The following is a 25775-nucleotide window of genomic DNA, read 5'->3' as shown; positions in this document are numbered from 1 at the left end:
TCGGATGTGAAGTAGTGACGTTTTGAAATGCAGACTTTGATGGAATGCTCTGCGGGCGTCACGTTGCGTTTGCAGAGCCCCTGATGTGGCTTAACAGTAGAAACCCCCACAAGTGACCCCATTTTGGAAACTAGACCCCCAAAGGAACTTATCTAGATGTGTGGTGAGCACTTTGAACCCCCAAGTGCTTCATAGAAGTTTATAATGTAGAGCCGTGAAAATAATAAATACGTTTTCTTTCCTCAAAAATAATTATTTAGCCCAGAATTTATTATTTTCCCAAGGGTTACAGAAGAAATTGGACCCCAAAAGTTGTTGTCCAGTTTCTCGTGAGTACGCTGATACCCCATATGTGGGGGTAAACCACTGTTTGGGCATATGCCGAGGCTCGGAAGTGAAGTAGTGACGTTTTGAAATGCAGACTTTGATGGAATGCTCTGCGGGCGTCACGTTGCGTTTGCAGAGCCCCTGATGTGCCTAAACAATAGAAACCCCCACAAGTGACCCCATTTTAGAAACTAGACCCCCCAAGGAACTTATCTAGATATGTGGTGAGCACTTTGAACCCCCAAGTGCTTCACAGACGTTTACAACGCAGAGCCGTGAAAATAAAAAATCATTTTTCTTTCCTCAAAAATTATGTTTTAGCAAGCATTTTTTTAGATTCACAAGGGTATCAGGAGAAATTGGACCCCAGTAATTGTTGCGCAGTTTGTCCTGAGTATGCTGGTACCCCATATGTGGGGGTAAACCACTGTTTGGGCACACGTCAGGGCTCGGAAGTGAGGGAGCACCATTTGACTTTTTGAATACGAGATTGGCTGGAATCAATGGTGGCGCCATGTTGCGTTTGGAGACCCCTGATGTGCCTAAACAGTGGAAACTGTTATGGCTGGCAATCAGGCAACACAGCGTGCAGTAATCAGCGCACATACAGAGATCTGGCAATAACCAAAAACAATAGGACGAGCTCTGAGACGTGGAATCTCTGTAGACTGCAGTACCTGATCTATCCTCACACAACTATAAGCAGCAGTGGATTGCGCCTATCACTACCTATGCAACTCGGCACTGCCTGAGGAGCTGACTAGCCTGAAGATAGAAATACAAGCCTGACTTACCTCAGAGAAATACCCCAAAGGAATAGGCAGCCCCCCACATATAATGACTGTTAGCAAGATGAAAAGACAAACATAGGAATGAAATAGATTCAGCAAAGTGAGGCCCGATATTCTAGACAGAGCGAGGATAGCAAAGAGAACTATGCAGTCTACAAAAAACCCTAAAACGAAAACCACGCAAAGGGGCAAAAAGACCCACCGTGCCGAACTAACAGCACGGCGGTGCACCCCTTTGCTTCTCAGAGCTTCCAGCAAAAGTTAATAGCAAGCTGGACAGAAAAAACAGAAAACAAACTAGAAGCACTTATCTAGCAGAGCAGCAGGCCCAAGGAAAGATGCAGTAGCTCAGATCCAACACTGGAACATTGACAAGGAGCAAGGAAGACAGACTCAGGTGGAGCTAAATAGCAAGGCAGCCAACGAGCTCACCAAAACACCTGAGGGAGGAAGCCCAGAGACTGCAATACCACTTGTGACCACAGAAGTGAACTCAGCCACAGAATTCACAACAGTACCCCCCCCTTGAGGAGGGGTCACCGAACCCTCACCAGAACCCCCAGGCCGACCAGGATGAGCCACATGAAAGGCACGAACAAGATCTGGGGCATGGACATCAGAGGCAAAAACCCAGGAATTATCTTCCTGAGCATAACCCTTCCATTTGACCAGATACTGGAGTTTCCGTCTAGAGACACGAGAATCCAAAATCTTCTCCACAATATACTCCAATTCCCCCTCTACCAAAACAGGGGCAGGAGGCTCCACAGATGGAACCATAGGTGCCACGTATCTCCTCAACAACGACCTATGGAATACATTATGTATGGAAAAGGAGTCTGGGAGGGTCAGACGAAAAGACACCGGATTGAGAATCTCAGAAATCCTATACGGACCAATAAAACGAGGTTTAAATTTAGGAGAGGAAACCTTCATAGGAATATGACGAGAAGATAACCAAACCAGATCCCCAACACGAAGTCGGGGTCCCACACGATCCATCAGATTCAGGGCAGCGCCTGAATCCACAAACGCCATGACAGAATACGATGACAAAGAGCACATTAAGGTAATGGACAAAAGGAATTTGGACTGTACAGTACCAATAACGGCAGAGCTATCGAACCGCCTAGTGCGTTTAGGACAATTAGAAATAGCATGAGTAGAATCACCACAATAGAAACACAGTCTGTTCAGACGTCTGTGTTCTTGCCGTTCTACTTTAGTCATAGTCCTGTCGCACTGCATAGGCTTAGGTTTACTCTCAGACAATACCGCCAAATGGTGCACAGATTTACGCTCGCGCAAGCGACGACCGATCTGAATGGCCAAGGACATAGACTCATTCAAACCAGCAGGCATAGGAAATCCCACCATTACATCCTTAAGAGCTTCAGAGAGACCCTTTCTGAACAAAGCCGCTAGTGCAGATTCATTCCACAGAGTGAGTACTGACCACTTCCTAAATTTCTGACAATATACTTCTACATCATCCTGACCCTGGCATAAAGCCAGCAGATTTTTCTCAGCCTGATCCACTGAATTAGGCTCATCGTAAAGCAATCCCAGTGCCTGGAAAAATGCATCAACATTACTCAATGCAGAATCTCCTGGTGCAAGAGAAAACGCCCAGTCCTGTGGGTCGCCGCGCAAAAAAGAAATAATAATCAAAACCTGTTGAATAGGATTACCAGAAGAATGAGGTTTCAAGGCCAAAAATAGCTTACAATTATTTCTGAAGCTCAGGAACTTAGTTCTGTCACCAAAAAACAAATCAGGAATCGGAATTCTTGGTTCTAGCATAGATTTCTGATCAATAGTATCTTGAATCTTTTGTACATTTACAACGAGATTATCCATTGAAGAGCACAGAGCCTGAATATCCATGTCCACAGCTGTGTCCTGAAGCACTCTAATGTCTAGGGGAAAAAAAAGACTGAAGACAGAGCTAAGAAAAAAAAATGATGTCAGGATTTCTTTTTTCCCTCTATTGGGAATCATTGGTGTGGCTCCTTGTACTGTTATGGCTGGCAATCAGGCAACACAGCGTGCAGTAATCAGCGCACATACAGAGATCTGGCAATAACCAAAAACAATAGGACGAGCTCTGAGACGTGGAATCTCTGTAGACTGCAGTACCTGATCTATCCTCACACAACTATAAGCAGCAGTGGATTGCGCCTATCACTACCTATGCAACTCGGCACTGCCTGAGGAGCTGACTAGCCTGAAGATAGAAATACAAGCCTGACTTACCTCAGAGAAATACCCCAAAGGAATAGGCAGCCCCCCACATATAATGACTGTTAGCAAGATGAAAAGACAAACATAGGAATGAAATAGATTCAGCAAAGTGAGGCCCGATATTCTAGACAGAGCGAGGATAGCAAAGAGAACTATGCAGTCTACAAAAAACCCTAAAACGAAAACCACGCAAAGGGGCAAAAAGACCCACCGTGCCGAACTAACAGCACGGCGGTGCACCCCTTTGCTTCTCAGAGCTTCCAGCAAAAGTTAATAGCAAGCTGGACAGAAAAAACAGAAAACAAACTAGAAGCACTTATCTAGCAGAACAGCAGGCCCAAGGAAAGATGCAGTAGCTCAGATCCAACACTGGAACATTGACAAGGAGCAAGGAAGACAGACTCAGGTGGAGCTAAATAGCAAGGCAGCCAACGAGCTCACCAAAACACCTGAGGGAGGAAGCCCAGAGACTGCAATACCACTTGTGACCACAGAAGTGAACTCAGCCACAGAATTCACAACAGGAAACCCCTCAATTCTACCTCCAACACTAACCCCCCCCACACCCCTAACCCTAATCCCAACTGTAGCCATAACTCTAATCACAACCCTAACCACAACCCTAATTCCAACCCTAACCCTAAGGCTATGTGCCCACGTTGCGGATTCGTGTGAGATATTTCCGCACCATTTTTGAAAAATCCACGGGTAAAAGGCACTGCATTTTACCTGCGGATTTTCCGCGGATTTCCAGTGTTTTTTGTGCGGATTTCACCTGCGGATTCCTATTGAGGAACAGGTGTAAAACGCTGCGGAATCCGCACAAAGAATTGACATGCTGCGGAAAATACAACGCAGCGTTTTCGCGCGGTATTTTCCGCACCATGGGCACAGCGGATTTGGTTTTTCATATGTTTACATGGTACTGTAAACCTGATGGAACACTGCTGCGAATCCGCAGCGGCCAATCCGCAGCCAAATCCGCACAGTGTGCACATAGCCTAATTCTAAAGGTATGCGCACACGCTGCGGAAAACGCTGCGGATCCGCAGCAGTTTCCCATGAGTTTACAGTTCAATGTAAACCTACGGGAACAAAAATCGCTGTACACTGTCACTTCTTTGTGCGGATTCCGCAGCGGTTTTACAACTGCTCCAATAGAAAATCGCAGTTGTAAAACCGCAGTGAAATGCGCAGAAAAACCGCGGTAAATCCGCCATAAATCCGCAGCGGATTAGCACTGCGGATTTATCAAATCCGCAGCGGAAAAATCCGCAGAGGACCAGAATACGTGTGCACATACCGAAACCCTAACCCTAGCCCTAACCCTAACCCTACCCCTAACCCTATCCTAACATTAGTGGAAAAAAAAAATTTCTTTATTTTTTTATTGTCCCTACCTATGGGGGTGACAAAGGGGGGGGGTCATTTATTATTTTTTTTATTTTGCTCACTGAGATATAATCTCAGTGATCAAAATGCACTTTGGAACGAATCTGCCGGCCGATTCGGCGGGCGCACTGCGCATGCGCCCGCCATTTTGGAAGATGGCGGCGCCCAGGGAGAAGATGGACGTGACCCCGGCTGGATCGGTAAGTATGATGGGGTGGGGGGGACCACGGGGGGGGGGGGGGAATCGGAGCACGGGGGGGGGAATCGGAGCGCGGGAGGGGTGGAACGGAGCACGGGGGCGTGGAACGGAGCACGGGGGGGCTGGAATGGAGCACGGGGGGGTGGAACGGAGCACCGGGGGGGTGGATCGGAGTGCAGGGGGGGTGATTGGAGCACGGGGGGGTGATTGGAGCACGGGGGGAGCGGACAAGAGCACGGGGGGGAGCGGAGCACTGGACGGAGGGGAGCCGGAGCAGTGTACCGGCCAGATCGGGGGGGCTGGGGGGCGATCGGTGGGGTGGGGTGGGGGCACATTAGTATTTCCAGCCATGGCCGATGATATTTCAGCATCGGCCATGGCTGGATTGTAATATTTCACCCGTTATAATAGGTGAAATATTACAAATCGCTCTGATTGGCAGTTTCACTTTCAACAGCCAAATAGAGCGATCGTAGCCACGAGGGGGTGAAGCCACCCCCCCTGGGCTAAACTACCACTCCCCCTGTCCCTGCAGATCGGGTGAAATGGGAGTTAACCCTTTCACTCGATCTGCAGGGACGCTATCTTTCCATGACGCCACATAGGCGTCATGGGTCGGATTGGCACCGACTTTCATGACGCCTACGTGGCATCATGGGTCGGGAAGGGGTTAACATTGAGAGATAGAATATCAAAAATAAAATCCAGAAAAATTACATTGTATAAATTATATACATTTGCGTTTTGCAGTGACAAATAAGTATTTGATCCCTCTGGCAAACAAGACTGAATACTTGGTGGCAAAACCCTTGTTGGCAAGCACAGCAGTCAGACCTTTCTTGTAGTTGACGATGAGGTTTGCGCACATGTCAGGAGGAATTTTGTTCCACTCCCCTTTGAAGATCATCTCTAAATCATTAAGATTTTGAGGCTGTTGCTTGGCAACTCGGAGCTTCACCTCCCTCCATACGTTTTCTATGGGATTAAGGTCTGGAGACTGGCTAGGCCACTCCATGACCTTAATGTGCTTCTTTTTGAGCCACTCCTTTGTTGCCTTGGTTGTATGTTTTGGGTCATTGTCTTGCTGAAGTCCTAGCCACAACCCATTTTTAATGTCCTGGCTGAGGGAAGGAGGTTGTCACTCAGGATTTTACAGTACATGGCTCCATCCATTCTCCCATTGATGTAGTGAAGCAGTCCTGTGCTCTTAGCAGAGAAACACCCCAAAACATAATGTTTCCACCTCCATGCTTGGCAGTGGGGATGGTGTTATTTGGGTCATGGGCAGCATTTCTCTTGCTCCAATCACGGCGAGTTGAGTTAATGCCAAAGAGCTCAATTTTTGTCTCCTCTGACCGCAGCACCTTCTCCCAATCACTCACAGAATCATCCAGGTGTTCACTGACAAACTTCAGACGGGCTGCACATGTGCCTTCTTGAGATGGGGGACCTTGCGGGCACTGAAGGATTTTAAACCTTTACGGCGTAATGTGTTACCAATGGTTTTCTTGGTGTCTGTGGTCCCAGCTGCCTTGAGATTTTAGGCTGATCTCTCACCTTTCTCATGATCAAGGATACCCCACGAGGTGAGATGTTGCATGGTGCCCCAGATCCATGTCCATTGACAGTCATTTTGTATTTCTTCCATTTTCTTACTATTGCACCAACAGTTGTCTCCTTCTCGCCCAGCATCTTACTTATGGTTTTGTAGCCCATTACAGCTTTGTGCAGGTCTATGATCTTGTCCCTGACATCCTTATAAAGCTCTTTGGTTTTGCCCATGTTGTAGAGGTTAGAGTCTGACTGATTATTTGAGTCTGTGGACGGGAGTCTTTTATAAGGTGACTATGTAAGACAGCTGTAATGAGTTGATTAAGAGTGTCTAACTGGTCTGTAAGAGCCAGAACTCTTACTGGCTGGTAGGGGGATCAAATACTTATTTCTCACTGCAAAATGCAAATAAATGTATACATTTTATACAATGTGATTTTCTGGATTTTATTTTTTATATTCTATCTCTCAATGTTAAAATTAACCTACCTTTAAAATTATAGACTGTTCATGTCTTGGTCAGTGGGCAATCTTACAAAATCAGCAAGGGATCAAATACTTATTTCCACCACTAGATATATTTATAATCTAGCGTATGAGAAGTCCTCTTTGCTTCAATATTTACCATTTTGCGAACATGAATATTTGGCTTTAAGTTGTGAAATATTTATTCCTGTGTTTACTGTTTTTCTTTATTTACTTTTTCAAACTTCCTAAGAGGGAAAAAAAATTAAATAAATGACTGTGATAAAGGGTTAATTAATTTCCGATGGAGAAGAGAGAGGCGCAGGAGTGAGATAACTGCGGTAAATTATTAAACTGGTAGGGCATGTTAATAGACAAAGCTCCCACTCTGGCGGTATAATAAGCGGAGAACAGAAGGCGTAAGGCAGAATATAAAACCGGTGTATTTTATATCCCACGGCCGCCGTATTTATCAGTATGATTATGACAGATGTACAAACTAGCTCGCTGCGCTGTCTACACGAGCCGCAGAAATGTATGAAAATTCATAGTTTCATTTCACTGCAGATAAAATAATGGTACGGACAGGGAAGAAATGGGGGGCGGCAAAGAGTGGGGGGATGGAGCTGCAGAAAATGATCTATGGTATTTGACTGTTCGCAATTTGCATGCAGCCGCTATATGCACAATGCTCCTTCTTCACTGATAAATGCTAAACAAATAGCCTTTGGCAACAGTAATGGTGCAGATTGCCGCTGCAATAAATCATTTCTGCTTTTGAGATCCTATATAACAAAATCTCTTTTTTTTAGTTCAATTTAATATTAAAAAAAAAGAAAAAAAAAAGGGATTACCGAAAATTGAGCAATTGTTGGAAGCTTGAGATAAAGAAGCCGCAATTTGCAATCTCCGTCAGGTTGGATATAAAATAAGAAAGCGATGATTGAAAATACGCGGGTGTCGTCTCCTCTGGGGATTCATCAGCTTAAGGGTATGTGCACACGTCAGGTTTTTTTCCAGACAAAATCCTGAGAATTCTGCCAGAAATCCGCGTCTTTTTTCGCGCGGATTTTGCGCGGATTTTTTGCGTTTTTTTTTTTTTTTCAGGAAAGTCCTTTTTGATATGGAATCCGCAAAAAGAATGAGCATGTCCGTTCTTTTTGCGGAATGCGTTTGTTTTGCGGAAAAAAACGCTAACATATGCACAAAAAATGCGGAATGCATTCTAAAAGATAGGATGCATAATGTTAGCGTTTTTTTACCGGATTTATAGCGTTTTTATTGCGAAATTCCGCAAAAAAAACGCTAAAAATCCGGACGTGTGCACATACCCTTATGGATCAATATTATCAGGAAAGAGTTAATGTATGCTTTTCAGATCCGATTTACGTAGGGAGTACAGATCGCGAATCACGTACCCGAACTGGACTCGACTATCGCATTCGGATCTGGAGAACCGCAGCGGATCTGGGATTATCAGGGATCTCGCAGAGAAACCTGCTGTGTACTGATGAGGAGCGAGAAGTCCGAAACACTGCTGTCTGCAGGTGCTGAAATGGGACGGACACTGACATACAGGGCACCTACCTATAGGTGGCGCTGCAGAGCCTGCGGTCTTCCTTTTGTTGGAGAGCTAATTTGCATACTTTTCCCAGCAGGCATTGCCTGTAAGATACCGCACGCCAACTGGATGTCCATAAAGAGATCCAATACTTTGTAAGAGCGATTATTTGGGTTGTAAGGGATTCGTTTATGGATAGATTAGCATTAGAAAATCAGAGGATCAGAGTTTCATTCAGGAACAGCGCCACTACTGATCACAGGCTGAGTGTGGTATTGCAAGTCAGCCCAATTCACTTAAAGCGATTGTCACCACGGAATGACTGTTCAAACCAAGCACAGACGCTCAGAGCCTCCTTGGCGTGGCCAAACATTTAAGTGCTCCTTCCCACCCGGTAGTTTTTCCTCTATGTCCGCCTCCTCGCCTCTATTTTGATTGACAGCCCTGTCTTCATAGAGCCAGAGAAGGTCGGAGATAGATGGAAAACAAGCAGATGGGAAGTTGTACTTCAATGTGTGGCCAGGGTGCACTGAGCTCCTGTACTTCTGTGCTGGCAGACTCCCTTTAAATGAAGCTTAGCTGCAATACCAACCTCAACCCATGGACAGATGTGGCGCTGTTTATGACAGGAGGCATCAATGCTTTTCTGATTCTTTATAACTCTGGTATAAAAAAAAGATATAAGATCTGCAACAGCTCCCCCCTGGTTGATGGCTCTTTCTGGAATTACAGCTTGTGCCCTACTAAGGGAATGATGACATTTTTAGGCTAAAAATAAAAGTTTTTTGGTGAACTCATACGACTCAATTAAAGAGGATCTGACGGCGCTCCCGATAGGCTTGTTTTGTCAAATTTGTTGGAAAAAAAAGCGATAACTCGAAGCTCTTGGGATAAAGGCAAAATCTGTAACTAGTAAATGCACCCCTACAATTACACCCCCTATAATTACACCCCCAGCTGGGTGCCTTAGGCTACTTTCACACTTGCGTCGGTACGGTCCCGTCGCTATGCGTCTGGCCGACGTACCACGCACGTTGTGAAATAAATGAACAACAGGGGCAGCGGATGCAGTTTTTCAACGCATCCACTGCCCCATTGTAATGTCGGGGGAGGAGGGGGTGGAGTTTCAGCCGCGCATGCGCGGTCGAAAATGGCGGACGCGACGCACAAAAAGTTACATGGAACTTTTTTGTGCCGACGGTCCGCCAAAACACGACGCATCCGTCGCACGACGGATGCGACATGTGGCCATGCGTCGCTAATGCAAGTCTGTGGAGAAAAAAACGCATCCTGCGGGCAACTTTGCAGGATGCGTTTTTTCCCCAAAACGACGCATTGCGACGTACGTCGCACAACGCAAGTGTGAAAGTAGCCTAAGCCACCTCAGTCCACGTACCTGCAGGATCCCGGGGAGAGTCAGATATAACTCGGCTGTTTATAGCACATCATAAAAGTTATTACCTGATTTCCAAGTGAACGGTTTGATTTCCTGAAGTGTAAAATCGGCTTTTGTAAGAGGCAACAGCATCGCCGAGAGCAGCAGATACTTGTGCATGGTCAGTCTGGGGCAGGTGCCGGGAGCCGCTCCATTTCTGACGTACATTCTGCTGTCGTTCTTCACTTACTTTCTGCTCCTAAAAATAAAAATAAGAAAAAAAAAAATGTAATTATAACAATTTCTGCAAAATCTGGATGATAAACACATATGAATGCCTGTGAGGCTCCTACGAGGGTTGTGATTAGCGAATCTCCCGAAATTCATATTCACCCCAGAAATTTTCTTTGCATCATATAAAAATCTGTAGGGAAGGGATTTAAAAAAACACACAAAAAAACCCCTTTTAATACTCCCCTGCCCTCGTCCCTCTTCATACAGTACCTATCTCACTACTGATGATTCTCCGATCGCCCCCCCAGATCACCATGTGATCTAGTGGATTACAGCAGCGCCAGATCCTTCTGGCAGAATAAGACAGAAGTAAAGGGTCACATTGCGTTAGTGCAATCCGTTTAGCGCTAGCGGATTGCGCTAACGCAATGTTTTTTATGGGGTCGCGGTAACGTCCCCGCTCTCGCAGATCCCCGCGCGCCAGGAATCTCCGGCGCATCGCTAGCGCGTGCCGAACATGGCACGCGCTAGTGTAGCGCGTTCCCATTAGCGTGAATGGGCGCGTTAACGGCCGCGTTGCACGACGTTAATTTCGCCGTGCAACGCTGTCCGTGGTCCCATAACGCAATGGATGAGGACGATCGGAGGACCGTCAGCAGGAATGAGAAAGGCCAAGAGGAGGTGAATGCAACGGATTTATAATCCTAACCCCTTTTTATGCCCTCAAAATCCACCTCTTCCTGCACAAATCAGATTGTGAGACTTTTGCTTCCATTAAGCTTCAAGTCTGCAAAAGTAACAAAATGTAATGGGATTAACATTAAAAAAAAAATTCACATAAATCTTTGTTTTGAAGATCTTTACTTTGTTTCTGAAACCCCTGGTGACCTGGACGTAATCACATTGACGATTGGATTGTTACAATGTATCAGTGTTGATTAAACAACTGGAATAAATCTCTGATGATGGCGATCGCTCTGCATGGGGGTTTTTGTATTTTCATTGGAAACAAAAAATAAGTCATTGCACAATGAGAAGCTATGTAACATTTTATGTTAAATATTTGCAAAATTGCTGGTTCCCGATGGCTACAATGTATCCAATCTAGACAATCCTCTCAGAACTAAACATATCAGCAACGCAAACTTATATCCTGTCCTGATCGTTTAAAGGGTCGTGATTAGCTTGTAAAAATAAGCAACTTTGCAATATACCTCTTCTCAAGAAAGGAGGGATTTTAAAAAAAATTCTATTGTTTACGTTGCTTAGGTTACCGGCCACCACTGCACTATACTAAAATCTAGAGCGCACGTTTGCAAGTCCAAGGAGCCATCAAGCAGCAAAAAGAGGACTTGAAAATCTAAAAAAAATTGAAAAAAAACAGCAGAAAAAAGGCAGAGATGTTTACCTGCCCAGGCCTCCAGACAAATGCACTAACAGGGTGCACTGGACCCATTTAACACAGGTGCAAAAATGCTGATGAGACAACCACTCACAGCCTGCCAGTCCACGGAGGGGGTGGTTGTGTGGCATATTAATGCACGAAAAAGGTCTGTATGCGGCACTGTTCACACTCAGGCGATGCACGGCATCTGGCTTACAGCCTACTGGTGACGACGTCACGCCCATACTATTAGATCAGGTGGGCTGCCCGGTGCTGTCCAAAATGCACCTCTGATAAATGGGTCCACTGCATCCAGTGTGCATTTGTCTGGAGGCCTGGGCAGGTAAACATCTCTGCCTTTTTTTCTGCTGGATTTTCAAGTCCAAGGAGCGCATGTATGTAAGCCCGAGGAGTTCACATTTGTAAGTCCAAGGAATGCAGTCTTGCAAGCCAGAGGAGCACACGTTTGCAAGCTCTGCGCTCTAGATCCTGCAAGCACTGCTCTGAAACTGCAGCTTCGGTTTTCATGCGCTCCTCCGATTATTCCAACGCAAAGCAATGCTTGCTAAATCAAAGAGAGCACAATTTGGACCAGTGTCCCCAGCCATGTGGCAGGCCCAAATTGTCAATCTTTAGGAGCACACCACCCTCACAAGAAGAAAATGTCTAACTATCTGTTATCTATAAAGAAAAAACCTGACCAGCACCTCCTAGGTGTGAACAGGTGCCAGCTGCGATAGCTGCACTATATATAAAAAGACAACACAGCAGCATCTATAGGAGCCAAGATATATGCAAACACTGAAAACATTGACCCTAAGCTGTATTATTATTATTCAGTGTTGGCTCCTATAGATACTGCTGTGTTCTCTTTATCTCTCTATCATGTTCTTCATCACTATCTATCTTTATCTGTGAACATCTTTAATACATAAAACTCTTTCATTTCTATGGTGCGTTTCATTCCATATGTGTCACACACGACAGCACACGGATGTCACATACAGTACATGCACACGGATGTCACATACATACACATGGATGTCACATACATACACACGGATGTCACATACAGTACATGCACACGGATGTCACATACATGCACACGGATGTCACATACATGCACACGGATGGCACATACATACACACAGATGGCACACAGACACGGACCACGTATTTCACCAGCACTGGTTATTCAAAAATCACCAGGATGTGTCTCCAGCCTTACTTTGTATCACGAGGACCACCGCCTCTCCACTGAAGCAGCACATGATGGGGTCTCGTTCTTGAGGCTAATGCTATCTCCAATAATGAGGTTGGGATCTGCTGTACATTTTTGGCCTATCCTGTGAATATTGCATAAATGTATAAGATGGGAATTCCTCTTTGAAGACTTTCCCATTAGTGAGATAGGAGATGACAGTTGGTTCTCATAAGATTCTATGGAAAGAGGAGGGAGAAACTAGAGGCAGAAGTAGATATTCTGCTGTAAGTTCTCCTGGTTGTCTACCATAAAAAAAAAAAACCTAATTTTTGTAATTCTGTTTCATAAAAAATTTGGCAGCGTTTTGACTTTTACGGGCACTTTCTTTCTTTGCACCTTCAACGGCAACGTGGTCTTTGGTCATAAAACCGTGGTCTTTGGTCATAAAACCGCTTAGATAAGTTCAGAAGAAAAAAACCCAGATAAGAGTTTGTTTCAAACTACCAATCAATGCAGCAGAACAAGCTCACTGATGGATTCTCAGTTAACTCCTTTTGTAGCCAGCAATATGCAGTATGATACAAGCGGTTATAGGTAAGGTAAATGCTGCAAAATGTTCAATGAAAACCAAGACAAAAATGTATTTTATCCCAACAAATATAAATAATAATTAATTTTCTTTTATTATTATTATCCCCAAAGGTGAATATATTAATATTCTCACTGTCATCACTAGGGGGAGCTTAGGAGCTTACTGCTTTATTATTGACATCCATGTAATGATCAGTCTATGAAGCTGTCAGTATTTCCCCACCACAGGGAAATAAATCAGCTGAGATGAGATCAGAAAAAAACAAACAGTTACAAACTTCCCACCAGACCATCAGAAGGAGTTCACTGATGGATTCTCAGTTAACCCATTCTATAGCCAGCAGTACGCATTGTGACACAAGTCGCTATAGAACGTAAATGATGCAAAATATTCAATGAAACCCAATTGCGAAATTGATTTTAATCCCAAAATACATAATAAAATATATGGTAAATAATGAAAGAACATTATCCCCAAAGTTGGATATATTAATATTCTCGCTGTCAACACTAGGGGGAGACAAGGAGCTTACTGTATACTGCGTTATTAATGACTTCTATGTAAGATCAGTCCACGACCCGGCTGTTGGTATTTCCCAAGGACGGGCACAGAGTACGGGAAGGGCGAATCCCTTCTGTCAATAGTTTGTGAATCCACAAAAGATCAACTAATGTGTCTAAGCTCAAAATAAACAAAACAGCAATTTAATTACGGCACGCAGTAAATAAATTATGTATTTAATCATTCTTTGCGCTCCATCTGTGCTCCCCTTATAAAATCCAATCTGATGTAATTTGTCTCCGATTCCTCCGCCTGTAATCTTTATTAGCTTCTCTATTTGGAGTTTTAATTTGATGTCTCTGCTTCATTATAAAAATATACTGTATATTTAATTTGCCTTCGTCAGGATAACGCACCATCTACATTACAGCAAACTGGTGAAGAGAGTGAGAATAATCCCAAAATTGTTGTGTTGTCATCACATCCTGATCGTCTAGCAATACGCCAATACGTTTGGGACAAAAGATGGGAATATCCCTTTAAATAAGCGGACTATGACATTTTACTGCTCTCGTCTCCTTGTTAAAGTGCGGCGGATGAATCCAAAGTTAATTACCAATGATTCAGCAGAACTGGAATCGCGGAGTTGCCGTTTGATTGATGTGATGGCGGCTACTCCAGTCAGTCCAATAGAGAAGACATGACCGGTGGTCTCACAGGCTGGGACCCGCTACATTCACCTCTTCATTCTATGGGGCAATGTTGTGGGCATGAGCTGTGTCATGTTCAGAAGTCACCGTACTGCCAGATCTCTAATTATTGTAAACTTAGATAATGTCATTAAAAATAATTTTCATGTAAAAATTAATATATAACTTAATGGGAACCTGTCACCATGAAAATGCCGTCCAATATGTAATAAAGCAGGGGGAGATGAGTAGATTCAGATTTAGTGAGAAAAGATTCAGTATCACCTGACTGTTAGTCATTTAATCCTCTAATTTCTGTTTGAGCCAGTGGGCGGTCCTATCAGTGATTGACAGATTTATTTGCATAAGTGTGCATTGAGAGGTAGATGTCAATCACTGACAGGACCGCCCACTGGACCAAAGATCCCAGAAAGTGAAGAGGAGGTGATGGAGGAGGCTCAGGGCCGACGTGGTGGTGGAGACTCAGCACCCATGTAATGGAGGAGACTCTATGACGTGGTGGTGGAGGAGACTCAGCGCTGAGGTGGTTGAGGAGACTCAGTGCCCAGGTAATGGAGGAGACTCAGCGCGGAGGTGGTGGAGGTGACTCAGTGATCAGGTAATGGGGGAGACTCAATGACGTGGTGGAGGAGACTCAGCGCTGAGGTGGTGGAGGTGACTCAGCACTGAGGTGGAGAAGAATCAGCGCTGAGGTGGTGGAGGTGACTCAGCGCTGAGGTGGTGGAGGTGACTCAGCGCTGAGGTGGTGGAGGTGACTCAGTGCCCAGGTAATGGAGAAGACTCAGCGCTGAGGTGGTGGAGGTGACTCAGTGATCAGGTAATGGAGGAGACTCAATGACGTGGTGGAGAAGACTCAGCGCCGAGGTGGTGGAGGTGACTCAGTGATCAGGTAATGGAGCAGACTCAATAACGTGGTGGTGGAGGAGACTCAGCGCTGAGGTGGGGGAGGCGACTCAGTGCCCAGGTAATGGAGGAGACTCAATGACGTGGTGGAGAAGACTCAGCGCTGAGGTGGTGGAGGTGACTCAGTGATCAGGTAATGGAGGAGACTCAATGACGTGGTGGAGAAGACTCAGCGCTGAGGTGGGGGAGGCGACTCAGTGATCAGGTAATGGAGGAGACTCAATGACGTGGTGGAAAAGACTCAGCGCTGAGGTGGTGGAGGTGACTCAGTGATCAGGTAATGGAGCAGACTCAATAACGTGGTGGTGGAGGAGACTCAGCGCTGAGGTGGGGGAGGCGACTCAGTGCCCAGGTAATGGAGGAGACTCAATGACGTGGTTGAGGAGACTCAGTGCCCAGGTAATGGAGGAGACTCAGCGCGGAGGTGGTGGAGGTGACTCAGTGATCAGGTAATGGGGGAGACTCAATGACGTGGTGGAGGAGACTCAGCGCTGAGGTGGTGGAGGTGACTCAGCACTGAGGTGGAGAAGAATCAGCGCTGAGGTGGTGGAGGTGACTCAGCGCTGAGGTGGTGGAGGTGACTCAGCGCTGAGGTGGTGGAGGTGACTCAGTGCCCAGGTAATGGAGAAGACTCAGCGCTGAGGTGGTGGAGGTGACTCAGTGATCAGGTAATGGAGGAGACTCAATGACGTGGTGGAGAAGACTCAGCGCCGAGGTGGTGGAGGTGACTCAGTGATCAGGTAATGGAGCAGACTCAATAACGTGGTGGTGGAGGAGACTCAGCGCTGAGGTGGGGGAGGCGACTCAGTGCCCAGGTAATGGAGGAGACTCAATGACGTGGTGGAGAAGACTCAGCGCTGAGGTGGTGGAGGTGACTCAGTGATCAGGTAATGGAGGAGACTCAATGACGTGGTGGAGAAGACTCAGCGCTGAGGTGGGGGAGGCGACTCAGTGATCAGGTAATGGAGGAGACTCAATGACGTGGTGGAAAAGACTCAGCGCTGAGGTGGTGGAGGTGACTCAGTGATCAGGTAATGGAGCAGACTCAATAACGTGGTGGTGGAGGAGACTCAGCGCTGAGGTGGGGGAGGCGACTCAGTGCCCAGGTAATGGAGGAGACTCAATGACGTGGTTGAGGAGACTCAGCGCTGAGGTGGTGGAGGTGACTCAGTGCCCAGGTAATGGAGGAAACTCAATGACATGGTGGTGGTGGAGGAGACTCAGCGCTGAGGTGGGGGAGGTGACTCAGTGCCCAGGTAATGGAGGAGACTCAGCGCTGAGGTGGTGGAGGTGACTCAGTGCCCAGGTAATGGAGGAAACTCAATGACGTGGTGGTGGAGGAGACTCAGCGCCGAGGTGGTTGAGGAGACTCAGTGCCCAGGTAATGGAGGAGACTCAGCGCGGAGGTGCTGGAGGTGACTCAGTGATCAGGTAATGGAGGAGACTCAATAACGTGGTGGAGGAGACTCAGCGCTGAGGTGGTGGAGGTGACTCAGCACTGAGGTGGAGAAGAATCAGCGCTGAGGTGGTGGAGGTGACTCAGCGCTGAGGTGGTGGAGGTGACTCAGTGCCCACGTAATGGAGAAGACTCAGCGCTGAGGTGGTGGAGGTGACTCAGCGCTGAGGTGGTGGAGGTGACTCAGTGATCAGGTAATGGAGGAGACTCAATGACGTGGTGGAGGGGACTCAGCGCTGAGGTGGTGGAGGTGACTCAGTGCCCAGGTAATGGAGGAAACTCAATGACGTGGTGGTGGAGGAGACTCAGCGCTGAGGTGGGGGAGGTGACTCAGTGCCCAGGTAATGGAGGAGACTCAGCGCTGAGGTGGTGGAGGTGACTCAGCGCCCAGGTAATGGAGGAAACTCAATGACGTGGTGGTGGAGGTGACTCAGCGCTGAGGTGGAGGAGACTCAGCGCCGAGGTGGTGGAGGTGACTCAGTGCCCAGGCAATGGAGGAGACTCAATGATGTGGTGGTGAACGTGACTCGGCATCGAGGTGGTAGGGGAGACTCAGGGCTGATGTGGTGGTGGAGACTCAGCACCCAGGTAATGGAGGAGACTCAATAAAGTGGTGGTGGAGGAGACTCAGCGCCTCGGTGCAGGAGGCTCAGTACCGAGGTGGTGGAGGAGACTCAGGGCTGACGCGGTGGTGAAGACTCAGCACCCAGATAATGGAAGAGACTTAATGATGAGTTGGTGGACGTGTCTCGGCATCGAGGTGGTGGAGGAGACTCTGCGTTGACGTGGTGGTGAAGACTCAGCACCCAGGTAATGGAGGAGACTTAATGATGAGTTGGTGGACGTGTCTCGGCATCGAGGTGGTGGAGGAGACTCTGCGTTGACGTGGTGGTGAAGACTCAGCACCCAGATAATGGAAGAGACTTAATGATGAGTTGGTGGACGTGTCTCGGCATCGAGGTGGTGGAGGAGACTCTGCGTTGACGTGGTGGTGAAGACTCAGCACCCAGGTAATGGAGGAGACTTAATGATGAGTTGGTGGACGTGACTCGGCATCGAGGTGGTGGAGGAGACTCTGCGTTGACGTGGTGGTGAAGACTCAGCACCCAGGTAATGGAAGAGACTTAATGATGAGGTGGTGGTTGTGACTCGGCATCGAGGTGGTGGATGTGACTCAGCGCCGAGGTGGTGGAGGTGACTCAGTGCCCAGGCAATGGAGGAGACTCAATGATGTGGTGGTGAACGTGACTCGGCATCGAGGTGGTAGGGGAGACTCAGGGCTGATGTGGTGGTGGAGACTCAGCACCCAGGTAATGGAGGAGACTCAATAAAGTGGTGGTGGAGGAGACTCAGCGCCTCGGTGCAGGAGGCTCAGTACCGAGGTTGTGGAGTAGACTCAGGGCTGACGCGGTGGTGAAGACTCAGCACCCAGATAATGGAAGAGACTTAATGATGAGTTGGTGGACGTGTCTCGGCATCGAGGTGGTGGAGGAGACTCTGCGTTGACGTGGTGGTGAAGACTCAGCACCCAGGTAATGGAGGAGACTTAATGATGAGTTGGTGGACGTGTCTCGGCATCGAGGTGGTGGAGGAGACTCTGCGTTGACGTGGTGGTGAAGACTCAGCACCCAGATAATGGAAGAGACTTAATGATGAGTTGGTGGACGTGTCTCGGCATCGAGGTGGTGGAGGAGACTCTGCGTTGACGTGGTGGTGAAGACTCAGCACCCAGGTAATGGAGGAGACTTAATGATGAGTTGGTGGACGTGACTCGGCATCGAGGTGGCGGAGGAGACTCTGCGTTGACGTGGTGGTGAAGACTCAGCACCCAGGTAATGGAAGAGACTTAATGATGAGGTGGTGGTTGTGACTCGGCATCGAGGTGGTGGATGTGACTCAGCGCCGAGGTGGTGGAGGAGACTCAGCGCCAGGGTGATGGAGAAGGCCCAGGGCTGACGTGGTGGAGAAGATTCAGCGCTGAGGTGGCTTATTTCAGGGCGAACAATGTGACTGGCAGTCCGAAATCAGACATGTTTGATTGACACGTATCCCGACCAGTGGCCAGTGCTCCCCATGGAAGCTAGACTGTCGGCTGTCGCTATGGTTGGGATCGGCCGACATTAGTCTAATGTGTATGAGGACCTCATTTCCTGTGCTCTGTGTCATCAGACACTTCAGGCTTCAGTAAATATGACTGCGCTGTCTTTAAATGAGATGGGTGACCCCCTTAACCTCCATGGTCTCATCTATATATTACATATGTCCATTGCTGAGAACCTCCACAATCATTCTCCTCCATAGATACAGTATGTATCAGACATCAGCCGCTCCAGCTCTATCACTGCCGCACTTATATAACAGCGTTAACCAAGTTCAATCCTTACACATCTCATGAATAATTCATACATTTAGCGCTTTTTTGTTTCCAGCTCTTCATAATGATATTCACGTCGCTCTTTGAGAAAATTTCTATAACTACTTTACAGCTTTTCTGCAACGATGCTAATCCTACGATTTTTTATTTTTACGCTATTAACAATTCAGCATTTCCAAAGAAGACAACACGGATCACAAGCCGACGGCTCCGTACACAGCGTTCCCAAAGTTCCTAAGAAAGTTAAGCTGCGGCTCCTGTACACAATAGTGAGCGACTTCCAAGCAAAAGCCGCCTAAAAAATGGCCGGGTCACTTCTAACCGCTAGCCTGAAGTGGTTCAAAGAAGAAGCTCAAAAAGACAGAACATGTGTGCAGCAAGTAGTTTTATATCACAGAACATATATTCATTCGTTTTTAGAACTTTTTCACGAGTAACTTTCATTTCCTAAATCAATAGAACACATGAAAATAAGAAACTTTGTAATGTATCTTATTAGAGATATTTGCTTCTCTCTTTAACTGAACTGATGTTTCTTTCTCAATTCATGGGTAAAATCTATATTCGGTGAAGAGAAATCTCCTGTTAAGATAGGAGACGACAATTGGTGCTTATAAGATTCTATGGAAGAGGAGGTAGAAGAGCTGGAGGCAGAGACAGACATCCTCCTGGAAGTTCTCCTGAAATGACAGTTGCACTGTAACTTGCTTATTACCTGTAAGGCTACTTTCACACTAGCGTTAACTGCAAACCGTCACAAAAACGTCTTTTTGCCAAAAAAACGGATGCGTCAAAAAAGTGCAAAATGTATGCAACGCATACAGCATTTCGACGGATCCGTCTATTTGGGGATGTCTGGCCAATTAGCTAAAAAAATCCTGTTTCTGAGCATGCTCAGTAGAAAAAAACGTATTGCAGCGCTGCATTGCGTCGTACGACGTGTCTCGACGCATCCGTCGCTCATAGACTTTCATTGTAGCCAAAGACGCATGCCGATGGATGCGCCGAGACACGTTTTTTTGTCGGAGCCAAAAAACGTTGCAATCTACGTTTTTCCAGATGACGTGTCGCCTAATTTCGACGCATCCGTCGAAAGACGTATACCGACGTATGCAAATCCGTCGCAATGCGTCGCCAATACAAGTCTATGGGGAAAAAATTCATCCAGCAAAATATTTTGCTGGATGCGTTTTTTCTGCAAAAAGTTAACGCTAGTGTGAAAGTAGCCTAAGATGTCCACCTCTAGCCCCTCCGTCCTCCATAGAACTTTATAAGCACCAACTGTCATCTCCCATCTCAGTAATGGGAAAATCTGTCTTTAATGAATACAGCTTTTATAGATTTTGCCCTTGAATTGAGAGTGGAAAGAGGAGAATCAAGCAGATTTCTCGGATAAGACATACTACAAAGTTGCTTATTTTTATATGAATTATTGATTTATAAAACAAAGAAACAAGAAAGACAAAAAAAATAAGCACATACCTTGCAGTAAATAAATAAGTAAATAGTTATAGTACTTGTAAATAACATAGGGTGCTTAGTTAAAACTATTTTATTTAAAAAAATGTAAAAATCCATCCTGCTGTGACAAGGTTTACCCAATCAGGACGGTGCTGTACTATCGCTAGTATTAAAACCTCACATTGCGTGGGCCGATCTCAATGTGAACAAGGGCAGAACAGGACCCAGGCCCAACTGTCCAGACACCCGCCCGTGGGAAGCTATATAGATAAAATACCAAGCTCAAAACTTCTGTATGTAGAAGGTGCAAGAAACTAAAGCAAAACCAAAAAAATGAGCCGCAGCACGAGTTGGTATATGCGCAATGTGTAAGAGCACGTTCACACATTTCATAGTCAAACCCAAAGAAAAAAAAAACAAAATGAGCACATACACTGTAATAAGTAAATAGTAAAAGTACATGTAAATAACATAGGGGAACAATGTTTTGATTAAAAAAAATTCATCCCGATTAGGTTCACCTTGTCACGATAGGATAGCTTCTTTTTTATCAAAATAGTGATAAGTACGGTAAGTCCCCTATGTTATTTACTTGTACTATTACTATATACACATTTACTTATTACAGGGTATCTGCCCATTTTGTTTTTGTTTTCTTGGGTTTTGTCAGTGTGAACATGCTCCTACACATTGCATATGTACTACTGATTTATGAAATAAAAATTACAACATTTACTCTTTAAGCGCTTTTTCAGATGGGTTTCGGAGCGTACCCATCTAAAAAAAAAAAAAAAAATGTCATGCACATGTACCCTAAAAAAACAAGTTTTTTTAAAGCAATGATTGCATTATGATAATTAAGAGATTTTACCGCATCTGTTGTACCGATGAATTCCTGTAGGCGCAGTGTGAACTGGTTTTACATCAGCATCTACTTAAGAATCTTTGTAGTACCTGAATTGTAGCAAATATATGAAAATATTGATGAGGATGATGATCTGAATCCTCTCAATATTGATACATAGTAACATTTTCGCAGAAGGAATAGTATATTACTGACTTGGAGTTTGAACCCGACGCAAAAATTCCGAAGGAGGTCTGGATCTTATCCTTTTACTCTTGTACGGAGTTGACAGCTGGATGCTACAGCGATTGCGAGAGACAGGAGTGGATACAAGAAGGACCACAAATGGGGCTGGAAGTATAGGACTGAGGTGTAGACACACAATGGCGGAAGACAGGCTGGATCACAAAGTCTGGAAGTCGGAGTTTGGACACCAAGAGGAAAAACTGAAAGGATGAGGTTAGAATGTAGTCAAGAATAAAGCTCCAGTCCTCACCAGTTCTCCTTCTTAGGCCACACTGACACGTTCAGTATTCGGTCAGTATTTCACATCAGTGTTTGTAAGCCAAAACCAGGAGTGGATGAAAATTGAAGAAGTGGTGATGTGTTTCTATTATACTTTTCCTCTGATTGTTCCTCTCATGATTTTGGCTAAAAATACTTATGTAAAATACTGACCAAATACTGAACATGTGAATGTGAAATTAGACTTGACATACAAGCTCCTCATCAATTCTCCTTCTTAGACTTGACATACAAGCTCCTCACCAGTTCTCCTTCTTAGACTTGACATACAAGCTCCTGACCAGTTCTTCTTCTTAGACTTGATATACAAGCTCCTCATCAGTTCTCCTTCTTAAACTTGACATACAAGCTCCTCACCAGTTCTCCTTCTTAGACTTGTCATACAAATTCCTCACCAGTTCTCCTTCTTAAACTTGACATACAAGCTCCTCACCAGTTCTCCTTCTTAGACTTGACATACAAGCTCCTCACCAGTTTTCCTTCTTAGACTTGACATACAAGCTCCTCACCAGTTCTCCTTCTCAGACTTGACATACTAATTCCTCACCAGTTCTCCTTCTTAAACTTGACATACAAGCTCACCAGTTCTCCTTCTTAGACTTGACATACAAGCTCCTCACCAGTTCTCCTTCTCAGACTTGACATACTAATTCCTCACCAGTTCTCCTTCTTAAACTTGACATACAAGCTCACCAGTTCTCCTTCTTAGACTTGACATACAAGCTCCTCAGCAGTTCTTCTTCTTAGACTTGACATACAAGTGCCTCACCAGTTCTCCTTCTTAGACTTGACATACAAGCTCCTCACCAGTTCTCCTTCTTAGACTTGACTTACAAGCTCCTCACCAGTTCTCCTTCTTAGACTTGACATACAAGCTCCTCACCAGTTCTCCTTCTCAGACTTGACATACAAATTCCTCACCAGTTCTCCTTCTTAGACTTGACATACAAGCTCACCAGTTCTCCTTCTTAGACTTGATATACAAGCTCCTCACCAGTTCTCCTTCTTAAACTTGACATACAAGCTCCTCACCAGTTCTCCTTCTTAAACTTGACATACAGTTAGGTCCATATATATTTGGACAGAGACAACATTTTTCTATTTTTGGGTATAGACATTACCACAATGAACTTTAAACAAAACAATTCAGATGCAGTTGAAGTTCAGACTTTCAGCTTTCATTTGAGGGTATCCACATTAAAATTGGATGAAGGGTTTAGGAGTTTCAGCTCCTTAACTTGTGCCACCCTGTTTTTAAAGGGACCAAAAGTAATTGGACAATTGACTGCAAGGCTATTTGATGGACAGGTGTGGGCAATCCCTTCGTTATGTCATTCTCAATTAAGCAGATAAAAGGCCTGGAGTTGATTTGAGGTGTGGTGCTTGCATTTGGAAGGTTTTGCTGTGAAGTAAACATGCGGTAAAGGAGCTCTCCATGCAGGTGAAACAAGCCATCCTTAAGCTGCGAAAACAGAAAAAAACCCATCCAAGAAATTGCTACAATATTAGGAGTGGCAAAATCTACAGTTTGGTACATCCTGAGAAAGAAAGAAAGCACTGGTGAACTCATCAATGCAAAAAGACCTGGGCATCCACGAAAGACAACAGTGGTGGATGATCACAGAATAATCTCCTTGGTGAAGAGAAACCCTTCACAACAGCCAACCAAGTGACCAACACTCTCCAGGAGGTCGGCGTATCAATATCCAAATCTACCATAAAGAGAAGACTGCATGAAAGTAAATACAGAGGGTTCACTGCACGGTGCAGCCAGTCATAAGCATCAAGAATAAAAAGGCTAGACTGGACTTTGCTAAAAAGCATCTAAAAAAGCCACCGCAGTTCTGGAAGAACATTCTTTGGACAGATGAAACCAAGATCAACCTCTACCAGAATGATGGAAAGAGAAAAGTATGGCGAAGGCGTGGTATAACTCATGATCCAAAGCATACCACATCATCTGTAAAACACGGCGGAGGCAGTGTGATGGCGCGGGCATGCATGGCTGCCAGTGGCACTGGGTCACTAGTGTTTATTGATGATGTGACACAGGACAGAAGCAGCCGAATGAATTCTGAGGTATTCAGAGACATAGTGTGTGCTCAGATCCAGCCAAATGCAGCCAAACTGATTGGTCATCGTTTCTTACTACAGATGGACAATGACCCAAAACATAAAGCCAAAGCAACCCAGGAGTTTATTAAAGCAAAGAAGTGGAATATTCTTGAATGGCCAAGTCAGTCACCTGATCTCAACCCAACTGAGCATGCATTTCACTTGTTAAAGACTAAACTTCAGACAGAAAGGCCCACAAACAAACAGCAACTGAAAACCACCGCAGTGAAGGCCTGGCAGAGCATCAAAAAGGAGGAAACACAGCGTCTGGTGATGCCCATGAGCTCAAGACTTCAGGCAGTCATTGCCAACAAAGGGTTTTCAACCAAGCACTAAAAATGAACATTTTCTTTAAAATTATTGAATCTGTCCAATTACTTTTGGTCCCTTAAAAAACAGGGTGGCACATGTTAAGGAGCTGAAACTCCTAAACACTTTATCCAATCTTAATGTGGATACCCTCAAATGAAAGCTGAAAGTCTGAACTTCAACTGCATCGGAATTGTTTTGTTTAAAATTCATTGTGGTAATATCTATAACCAAAACTAGAAAAATGTTGTCTCTGTCCAAATATATATGGACCTAACTGTACAAGCTCCTCACCAGTTCTCCTTCTTAGACTTGACATACAAGCTCCTCACCAGTTCTCCTTCTCAGACTTGACATACAAATTCCTCACCAGTTCTCCTTCTTAAACTTGACATACAAGCTCACCAGTTCTCCTTCTTAGACTTGATATACAAGCTCCTCACCAGTTCTCCTTCTTAAACTTGACATACAAGCTCCTCACCAGTTCTCCTTCTTAAACTTGACATACAAGCTCCTCACCAGTTCTCCTTCTTAGACTTGACATACAAGCTCCTCACCAGTTCTCCTTCTCAGACTTGACATACAAGCTCCTCACCAGTTCTCCTTCTTAAACTTGACATACAAGCTCACCAGTTCTCCTTCTTAGACTTGACATACAAGCTCCTCACCAGTTCTCCTTCTTAGACTTGACATACAAGCTCCTCACCAGTTCTCCTTCTTAGACTTGACATACAAGCTCCTCACCAGTTCTCCTTCTTAGACTTGACATACAAGCTCCTCACCAGTTCTCCTTCTTAGACTTGACATACAAGCTCACCAGTTCTCCTTCTTAAACTTGACATACAAGCTCCTGACCAGTTCTTCTTCTTAGACTTGACATACAAGCTCCTCACCAGTTCTCCTTCTTAGACTTGACATACAAGCTCCTCACCAGTTCTCCTTCTTAGACTTGACATACAAGCTCCTCACCAGTTCTCCTTCTTAGACTTGACATACAAGCTCCTCACCAGTTCTCCTTCTTAGACTTGACATACAAGCTCCTCACCAGTTCTCCTTCTTAGACTTGACATACAAGCTCCTCACCAGTTCTCCTTCTTAGACTTGACATACGAGCTCCTCACCAGTTCTCCTTCTTAGACTTGACATACAAGCTCCTCACCAGTTCTCCTTCTTAAACTTGACATACAAGCTCCTTACCAGTTCTCCTTCTTAGACTTGACATACAAGCTCCTCGCCAGTTCAACTTCTAAGACATTAG

General features: G+C 45.4%; 1 protein-coding gene across 2 annotated transcripts in view; it reads right to left on the bottom strand.

The window, feature by feature from the left end:
- The window catches only part of THSD7B (thrombospondin type 1 domain containing 7B), a 452200-nt gene that overhangs the window by 356491 nt on the left and 69934 nt on the right, over nt 1–25775 (bottom strand). For both annotated transcript variants that reach the window (XM_069732875.1, XM_069732874.1), the window contains exon 2: nt 9992–10164. In XM_069732875.1, coding sequence (XP_069588976.1) covers nt 9992–10133 — 142 coding nt within the window. In that variant the 5' untranslated portion in view covers nt 10134–10164. The remainder of the gene's footprint in view (nt 1–9991; nt 10165–25775) is intronic.

The sequence above is a fragment of the Ranitomeya imitator genome, chromosome 7 (genome assembly GCF_032444005.1).
Source record: "Ranitomeya imitator isolate aRanImi1 chromosome 7, aRanImi1.pri, whole genome shotgun sequence".
NCBI lineage: Eukaryota > Metazoa > Chordata > Amphibia > Anura > Dendrobatidae > Ranitomeya > Ranitomeya imitator.
This window is presented reverse-complemented; position numbering and strand designations above follow the sequence as displayed.